At 41.2% G+C, this 10,133-nt stretch overlaps 1 protein-coding gene across 1 annotated transcript; it reads left to right on the forward strand.

Annotated features, from left to right (window-relative positions):
* Positions 1-89: 89 nt before the first annotated feature.
* Positions 90-10,133, forward strand: ap4e1 (adaptor related protein complex 4 subunit epsilon 1). Its single transcript, XM_018666349.2, is given in 22 exon segments — positions 90-428; positions 1,179-1,250; positions 1,364-1,487; positions 1,711-1,784; positions 1,860-1,981; positions 2,127-2,286; positions 2,402-2,568; positions 2,683-2,756; positions 2,856-2,978; positions 3,075-3,184; positions 3,273-3,412; positions 4,120-4,232; positions 4,322-4,440; positions 5,340-5,474; positions 5,476-5,643; positions 6,269-6,380; positions 6,464-6,602; positions 6,698-6,953; positions 7,149-7,709; positions 7,794-7,984; positions 8,066-8,226; positions 8,455-10,133. Coding segments are annotated over 22 exon segments (3,423 nt in total). The 5' UTR covers positions 90-287; the 3' UTR covers positions 8,616-10,133.

The raw sequence follows: 10,133 nt of genomic DNA on the forward strand, positions 1-10,133 counted from the left end.
TTATTTTGTAGCTAAATTACTACCACTGTTTTGGTTTAAGGTTTTTAATAAAGTTTTTCAAATTCAAAGGGAAGTGACGTCATGAACAAGCCTTCGGCTGTTGCTGCTGAATCAAAACAATGGCCGACTGGCATGCTAGCATTTCACCTCTTGTGATCTTTTTAAGTGTTTAATAGGCAACGTTCACTGTCTCAGTGTAAGAGAGTCTCACTGGGATGGACAGATGATTTAATAAGTGTGTTTTTGAAGGAAGAAACCTGCTGCCGCATCCGCTTCTCGCTGCCAAAATGAGCGATGTTGTGGAGAAGACACTGACAGCTCTGCCCAGCCTCCTGTCTTTAGACTCTCAGCCTGGATCTGCGAAACTGTCCTCCACCTCCAAACTCGGAAACCTCATCAGAGGAATCACCGAGCTAACGTCCAAACATGTGAGTCTGTCCTTTAAAACTGGAGCTCATGTGAAACAACATGACTTAAAGTCTGTTTATGATGATATGCTTTGGCGTTAGCTTGCTAAGCTGACTGTGCTAACTCCAGAAGGTGTGTTTGTGTTTTGTAACTACAGTTTTTTATTATTGTACGCCAAGTATCCGGTACGTTACTATGTTTTAGACTGTTTAACAGATATTCACTCGTTTCTGCTGTGTCATTATCATGAGAATAAACAGGGATTGCACTGTTTTAAAAGCTGTCCTTGTTGGTGCGTTCATGTGCTTGTGATGAGCTCAGACAGTCAAGATGTTCAGAGGGATGCTGCCAATAGGCAGTTTTTGCAACTGCAGCACTAACACAGCTAATGTTCACTGTGATGGACTGCCGATCTCAAATTCCTACAACGTGGTGTGCATTGTGCACTAGCATGATATACTTCAGACAGTCTTTGGGGTGTATATATAGTGTATCAAATATTTTGGTTTGATTTACCGACAGAATGCCAGTATATTTATATATTTAACATACCATCTTGCCAAGGATAGAATGATAAATTCCTGACCTTATTCACACTGTTGCCCCTGCTATGTCCAACAGCCTTTATCAAGATGCGGACAGTTCAATGTTCAATGTGTGACATAGACATCATGATGATGAAATCCTGATATATAAATAAACTGAAGTATGTTTCTTTTACCTCTTACATTTGTTTTTATTATCTTTCCTTCTTTGTTTCTCCTGTTCAGGAGGAAGAGAAACTTATTCAGCGTGAACTGGCATCTATCAAAGAACAGGTGTCCTCCCCCAACACCTCCATGGTGCGGCCCCTCTGATTTTCCAGTTTGGTTTTGCACATGAAACCAAATTATTCAAATAAGTCCTGAAACCTATTGATGTGTTTATTTCTTTTTTGTGTCATAATCTGATTCAGAGGCAGATGAAGGAGCTAATGGTGAGAGCAATCTACTGTGAAAGCCTGGGTTATGAGGCTTCCTTCAGCTATATTCATGCCATTAAACTGGCTCAACAAGGCACTGTTCTGGAGAAAAGAGTCGGTATGTTCTTTTAGCTTAAAAGCTCAGTCATTCCTGAGAATCCTTACCCAGTGGTTCTGCATTACTCACTGAGTCTCTGCACAAGGAGCATGATTCATAGCTTTTCCAGTTTTTAAACCAGTGATTTTTGAGAGCCTTCTTCATTTGTCATCACAGCAATTTTTTGATGTAACTATGAAACAGCACTACCTCAGGCAAAAGCATTTTTCTGTGCGATTTTCAGGTTACCTCGCTGTGTCTCTGTTTCTGAACGAAAGTCATGAGCTGCTTCTTCTTCTGGTGAACACTGTGTTAAAGGTGGGTGTTTTTACAGCATCTGCCATCTTGAGTTTGAACAGGAATAAGGGATGATGATGGATTTTGTGTTTGCAGGATCTTCAGAGCACAAACCTTATTGAAGTGTGCATGGCTCTAACTGTCGTCAGCCAGATGTTCCCCAAAGATATGATACCTGCGATCCTTCCTCTGGTAGAGGAGAAACTTAATCACCCAAAGTAAGAAATGTTTGTTGCCTTTCCTGCTCAGTTAGTTACCTGTTCCTGTCATTTATATGGTAAATGAAGAATGTAAAATTAGCTTGAATGTTAGGATTTACATAATGATTACATTTATGAAGTGTTTTGCATATCATATTTGTAGAGAAATCATTCGACGAAAAGCAGTTCTGGCACTGTACAAATTCTACCTGATAGCACCAAACCAAGTCCAACACATCCACAACAAGTTTCGCAAAGCTCTGTGTGACAAGGATCCTGGTGTTATGACAGCTTCACTGCACATCTACTTACAGATGATCCAGGTGATTTTTTTTCTTGTTATCTGTGTTTATTGATAAAACCTTATACAGACACCCTGGTTTGATCAAATATGGTGTGTAATCTACTTCTATGACATATGTTTCTTTTTTTTTACAGGAGAATCCAGAGGGTTATAAGGATTTAACAGCAAGTTTTGTCACCATACTGAAGCAGGTGGTGGGAGGAAAGCTGCCCATGGATTTTAACTATCACAGTGTTCCTGCCCCATGGCTTCAAATCCAGCTTCTCAGAATACTGTCCTTACTTGGAAAAAATGACCAGAGGTAAATATTACGTATTCTGTCTTTGCATGAACTGGCTGTTTATGTTATCCCATGGCTGTGCTCTGACAACAGATTCTTAGAAATCAATTTTATGAGTCTGTCCTGTGTTCACAGTACAAGCGAGATCATGTATGAGGTCCTCGACGAGTCTTTACGAAGAGCAGAGATGAATCATAACATCACCTATGGTATGTCTCGTTTAGAGAAGCATTTCTAGTAAATGTGATTGTTTGAAATCATTTGAATAATTGAATCCACCACTTATATACATCTCTCTTTATTTCCAGCAATATTATATGAGTGTGTCAAATGTATTTACACAATTCATCCCAAATCTGACCTTTTGGAAAAAGCTGCAAAGTGCATTGGTAACTTTGTTCTGTCACCGAAGATAAATCTCAAATATCTGGGTAAGATCCAAAGAAAACATGATTTAATATACATAGTTTTTCTCCACTGACAATTAAAATTTCATTTATAAACCCTATTTATTTGGTATTTTTTAGGCTTGAAGGCCCTCACCTACGTGGTCCAGCAGGATCCCAAACTGGCCCTGCAGCATCAGATGACCATCATAGAGTGTCTTGATCACCCTGACCTCATCATCAAGCGTGAGGTGAGGCAGAGACTGATGTAGTCTGGATTTTCGGTGTCATAGATATAATAAATTTACAGGATTTGGTGCGATCTCTGTTCTCTTGTAGACACTGGAGTTGCTCTTTCGGATCACTAACGCCCAGAATGTCACCGTTATTGTCGAGAAGATGCTGGAGTTTCTGCACAGCAATACGGATGACTACACTACTATTGACCTTGTGGGGAAGGTGGCAGAACTGGCAGAAAAATATCCTTAAAAGTGTGACAGTGCCCAGTGTTAAATGTACATTCATTTACCTCATGCAGCTTGAAAACTGGAAACCCCTTACAAAAATAAACCACAGTCACAGGATAACACTGACCTAAATATTGCTATTCACAAACGAATTGCTTCACTGATCCAAGAAGAAAATCATACTTAAAAGCCCCATCCACTACATCTCATGTGTAATTCTGAATGTTTTTTAACCCATATCATACTACAGTGTTTCTGATCGATTACTTATCATTCACAGTATAACTTTATCATGGTTTCTGATGTGATACATGTCTTAAAGGCCTGCACAAACAAAGATAAATTTGGTCTTCAGAAAAGGGAAGATCACAATCTTGGTAGGCTTATTGCTTCTGACAATTTAAAGGGGTCTCAAACTTTGTTTTCTATAAAGATGAATTGACTTTATTTTTCACAAATTCACTCTTCTGACACATGCACAGATGAGAAAAATGATAACTCTGTTGGACTGTGTTAAAGCCACTGACCTGCAGCTCAATCTCTCAGTTTCCTAATATTAAAACTACTGGTAAAGTGCAAGTACAACATTTAAATTCGTCTTTTGGGTGAAAAACAGTAATCCAGACCTTTAAAAATGTGCTGTTTTTGTGTGTGTTTCTGTGTTTTTATACCTTGTTTCTCCATATTTGTTGTGTTGCTTTTTCCTATAAACATCCTACATATGCACCAGGCAATGAGTGGTTCATTGAGACCATGAACACAGTGTTTTCAGTGGGTGGAGACATGATGCAGCCTGACATCCCAAACAGTTTCCTTAAACTGCTCTCTGAGGGTAAGACTTAGCCTGTGGTATCCCTGTACTGAGACATTTCAGTTCAGTAATTTAGATTTGTCACACTAACTTTATCTTTAATGGCATAGGATTTGACACTGTGGAGGAGGACAGGAAGCTGAGGCTGTTTGCTGTGGATTCATATGTTTCTTTGCTGCAAGGAGAGCCTGGCAAGCTGCCACAGCGCTTCCTCCAGGTCATCAGCTGGGTAAGCGCTGTTTGCATAATGAGCACTATGAGCAGCTTGTATAATTCTAATGTAATAATAATGAGAGCAAGACACAGAAGAAGGAGAAGTAATACAGTAATTGGTTTGAAGGATACCAGACTAATTACTTTACAATTTGCAGGCATTAAATGGGAGAGTAGGAAAATAAAAGAGGAAATGAAAATACAGTGCACATTAAGAATAACTACAGGAAATAAAAGCCCATTAAGAAGCAATATAAGTTCCTCTGGAAGATCATTTCATAGTTTAGAGATGCAGAACATAAAAGTCATGCTGAAGACTGGACTCTTGGATGATGAGAAGTGCCTGTTGAGAAACTCACAGGATGTTGTAAACATGATTGGCAAATAAGTCAGTTTCTTATCTGTGTCTCAGCTTTGTAGTATGGAAATTATCACTGGAGACAGGAGAGAGAATTTTGGCAAGAATGCCTTTATGTTTGATGTGGGCTAGTGGTTCACAACCTGGGGGGAGCTGCACCTCTGAGGTCTCCTGATAAACCTGAGGGGTTGAAGCAGGAACCACAAAAAACTGTTGTTTGTATTTTTGAAATACTGGATAATTTTGACCTCTTTAGGCCTATAAAGATAGAATAGAAAGAAAAATCATCCTTTGGTTCAACTAGTCACAACCAGTAACCACCTATTCAATTGCTAGCGAGGGGACACAAGTATACATTGCTTTGTTCACAACCAAAAAAGCTTGGGAGCATGAGGCATTCAGAGGGGGTTCTAGTGCCTAAATCAAAAAGAGATACAGTCGTTGGTTTCTAATTTATGAATCTATTGCAGATAAAAACTTTGTTGTAAGACACAATTCAGAACTCCTCTTTACCTGTTTAATACACTGAGGTTTTGCCCCCTCTCTGCTGTGCTCAGGTCCTCGGTGAATACTCTCATCTGAGGGAGGAACTTGAACCAGCCACAGTCATGAGGCTGCTGGCAAAGCTGCTGGACATGAAGCAAACCAGCAGCGAGACCAAGAGCTGGGTCCTCCTGGCAATGACCAAGCTCTGTGAGGGCGGGGCAGGTGTTTCAGTCCGCTCAGGAGGTTTCTGAGACATATGGCAGCTCGATGGACACAGTGCTGAGACAGAGGGCTCAGGAGCTGCAGCATCTCAGCCAAGACTGTGAACTACGAGCCAGGGTGCTACCTCAAGACGCTGGCCTGGAGCCCCTGGAGGTAACACACATGGGCTGCAGAATTACAATAATGTTGTTGAGGTGCATGTATTTTATGGTTGTAATGGTTGATATTATTGATAACATGAAAATATTTTATTTGATTTGGTGTTGAAACTAAGATGCCAGAAACACTGTAAAATGATTTAGCTTCCTGCAGCCACAGCAGATGAGGTCACTTTGTAGTTCCTCCTCTCTGGCAGAGTAAGTGCTCATTATCTGATGGTATTATCAGGAAAAAAAAAACCTGCACGCACTTGCCCTTTGTGACACACAGTCAATTAGATTAATGACAGTATTTTCCAAAATAAAAGGGATCATTTGGGCCGTTATCACTGCAGTTGTTTTAGCATGTCTGGGGTGATGTGAAGGGTGGGGTTTACCACAGAACTGCATTAAGTATCGGGTGAAGAGTCAGCCAAGTAGAGAGCTAGAGTAATATTCTAAGTGCATACAATGTTTCAATTCGTTGTTGATGTGTAAAAATGATAAAGACGTAGTTTATTTGTAAGTGCTCACATATGACATCTTTAATTTGCAAATCCTGCAGAATTTTTCCAAATGCTCCAATCCCCCTTATCAAAGGAGAAGTTTAAACTTGTGGTCGTTATGATATTTGTTCCCAGGTGGATTCCTCTCTCTCCTTTCTTGATGGATTTGTGTCGGAAGCATTGGCCGCTGGCGCTGCTCCATATAAGCCTCCCCATCAACGGCAGGAGGAACTAGCTCAGGCAAAAGGTAAAAACTGTTTAAACTTTTCAGATTGTGGCACATTTGTCAGCACGTGCACTGTCTTGTTTTGACTGTGTTGTCTGCCTCAGCATTGAGCCTGGAGCCATACGGCCTGTCCCTGCCCATCAGCATGTCCTCATGCAGCATTGCCGACAGACAGTCTCCTACACTGTTGTCCATGAGCTCTGGTCTGTCAGGCGACAGCACCGACCTCTCACACAAAGGAAGGTACGTGGACATAGCGTGCATACCTCTGCTGGCAGAATTATATTCTTATTTATTGTTTTGAACTCACGCTGGTGGTTCTTCGCTTTTTGCTTCAGCTCTACAACTCTGAAGCTGGATGGAGTGAAGAGGGTGTGGGGGAGAGAGGGGTATCTGGCGCAGAGGGAGGCTGTGGAGGAAGCTGCCCAGGTGGAGGTACCGAGTCCCCTAAGGTCACCCAGCCAACAGGCGGAGGCTGACAGCTCCCACAGCCAGACTCCAACTCCCACACCGACCCCTGAGCCTGATCAAGAAAAACAACAACTGGCTTCTTCTCTGTTTTTCGGCCTCAGCTCCCAAAGCTCTGTGTGTCTGGTGAGCTTACTTGTTCTTCTTAATGGTTCACTTTTATCTGTTTGAGATGTGGCTGCACAACATGGAGGAAAGATGCAATCTTAAAAAGATTACTTGCATGTTATAAGTTGAAATTAAAAGAATTCTTCACACTGTCTATCACATGACCTCATCTTATTAACACAACATTTCAACATAAATCTTTCCCTCTAACAGATGGGAAAATCTGAGCCGACGCCCCAGCGGTTCAGAAGAAAAGCCAAAGGTCAGGCCTCGTCCTCGGGTGCCGCTGAACAAATATCCAATTCCCTTGTCTCCGCCCCCAGCGCTGTGGATAACTTTCTGTGTAACAACCTACTGGACTCCAACATCACCTCACAAGTGGGCATTTCCTCATCTGAGCAGACATCTGAACTCTCTCAGGGCCCTGCTACTACTAATGGCACCTGTGATACGGAAGCTGAGTCAACTGACGGTGACATAAAGGGAAGTAACCCCTCCCTCATCATCGGGGATAATGGTTTGGTAGCTGCTGATCCCACTCCACACAAAGACCCAGGCAGCCCTAAAGACTTTTGTCTCAGCTCTCATCTGCCTGCAGAGCTTTCTGAACTCTGCCGCTCAGAAATCACTCCTCTGTGCTCCAACCAAAGCCTGGGACTCTCAGCCTGTCATGTGCACAAAGAGGATTCCTTAGTGCTAGTCGTTTTCATTACCAACTCCTCTGATGCTGCCATTCGACAGATACTACTAGATCTTGACTCAGAACAACTACAGGTGATATACCATGCTGATAATTACTAACAAAGGCTAATACTGTCCTTATTAGTCTTTCATATTAAAGGACATTTGCATTTTCAGGTATCCTGTGTGTCTGACAGTCCAGTGGAGGACGTGACAAGCCACAGTGTAGCAATGCACCAGTTTTCCCTGACTGTGAAGAGGCCTTCAGTTCATGTTGAAGTAGTCGGGATGGTATCTTACCAATTGCCTGTTGGGACACCTCAGGAAGTGCAGTTCTCATACAAACTCCCCCTAACCAGCTTCATCAGGTGACATATTTTTCTGCTTTTATTTAAAGTGTAGCTGTGCAGAGACCATTAGTCACTTACTTTGTGTCGTTTTTCCTGCAGACCTTTGACGGTGTCCACAGAGGAGTACGGAACGATGTGGCTGTCGTTCTCTCATGATACAAAGCAAAATCTGACGCTGATAAGTGACGGAGAAGAACCTCTCACAGCCACTCTGAATGTACTGAAGGAGAAACTTCAGCTCCATATTGTGGAAATCATAGGTGAAGAGACATTTATCCTCTGACTCAGACTCGGTTGTCTCATTGATCTTGACCTTGCCAACTGAAATGTCAAAGCTGAGCTGTCACTTTATGGTAACATTATGTAGGATATGCCTTCATGTGTGACATAACCTGCAATGGCAACATGTCAAGTGTTGCTGTAGACACATTTATTCAACCAACACTTTGTATTTTACAGTCAGTAACCTTTATCACCTTCCCACCCAGGTATGGAGGGTATCATAGCTTGCCAGCTCCTCCGGGATCAGCCGTGTCTGATGCACTGCCGCGTGCATGCGGATGTGCTGGCCGTGTGGCTGCGCTCTCCAGTCCCCGACCTGCCCGACTGCCTGATCTACCACTGTCAGAGGGCTTTACAGGAGCACTGAGCCCCAACTGCAACACCTCCACTGACACCACTGACCGACCAGACCACCAGAACCCTCAACCACTGAAGAGGAAGGTACACACAGCTGTAGTGCAGAACAGAAAGGGAGATATCTGATGTTGTGCATTCTCATCTTACATATTACAGTGTTTACTGTTTGTTTATCTCTTCCATTATAAGTTACTTAGTAGGATTTGGTCTTGATGTCCACAGGTCATTGAATATTTCACAGGATCACAACTGTTTGAAAGTCATGGCTGGTGATAACCTCAGGGTTAAAAGACTGTTTGTTTAACCCTATGTGGGCGTTTGGTGTTTGGAGAACACTAATGTCTTAAAATGATGACTAGGGCTGCAAAATGACTTGAAAACTTTTGAAATGAATACTTAGAATGATATTGTTGGTATAAGGGAAAGTTGTGAAGTTATTTCTGTGCCTCTGGTCTGCATGTTCCATAGTAAGAGAGAGATGATGACAGTGAAGCCAATTTGGAATTAAATACGTTTTCATTCTGTACCTTAAGACATTTCACTGCTAAACTCACTCGGCTGCGTTTTTTTTTTTTTTTTTTTCATGTTCATCAATATAATTGAAGTAATAGTCATTATAATGGAAGAAATAAGTCCAATCCTTACATTGTATTGATTGATGATACTTCTTAAGTGTTTTGGGAAGAACAGAGGATATTGGTATCTTTTAGGAGTAGCAATTAAATGACTTTCACAAACTGTTACAGGAGAATTTAAAATATTCTACCTGTCAGTGAAGCAAACTAATATTTACTTACAATTTCTTTTCAAAGAAACCCTTTGTGTTTCCATGCAGCAAAAATAGTTTTACATCCTTGTTTGTCTTAAAGATGACACTACATCAATGCTCAGCTGCAGCACTGACACTTAATTCTTCCATCAATGATGTGTATTTTGTCTTAAGTACTACAGTGAGGATCTCACTCTGCGTCGTCCATGTTGTCTGTTTATCATTATGGTGATGATTTGCAGATACTGCCTTCTGTGTGTTATGATTGTCTATGCACTCATGTTTCTGGTTTCGGTGAGAGGTGGATTTTAGTGGTTTTTGATTATTATATTTTTCTATCAATGCAGTATTAAAAACATATTTATTGGATTTATATTCTTACAGAAAATATTTTATATTAATTTCACTCAAAGAAAAAGTAATCATTCGCTTCATCATGTACTGTTTTGATTGCGCTGTGCCAGATTTGGCTTTCAGTTTGTATGACATGTCTCAACCTGTTTTATTTAATTTAACCTGAAGGGAAAATTTACCTTTTATCATTTTTTTCTTTTTTCTTTTTTGTCTGTGTTGTGATCTGAAACACGGTCTGATGCTAACAAAGCGTCAAAAACTCAACTTTAACCCAACGCCTTATGTTCTAATGCCAAGCTGGCGTGTTTGATTTGTGCCTGTGGTACAGAGAAAAATCATTGTTACTTGGAGCGTCTGTCACTGCGCTCGACTAACTTCTGAATAAATTCTACACATGTAAATTAA

Source organism: Lates calcarifer, linkage group LG10 (genome assembly GCF_001640805.2).
Source record: "Lates calcarifer isolate ASB-BC8 linkage group LG10, TLL_Latcal_v3, whole genome shotgun sequence".
NCBI classification, from domain to species: domain Eukaryota; kingdom Metazoa; phylum Chordata; class Actinopteri; family Centropomidae; genus Lates; species Lates calcarifer.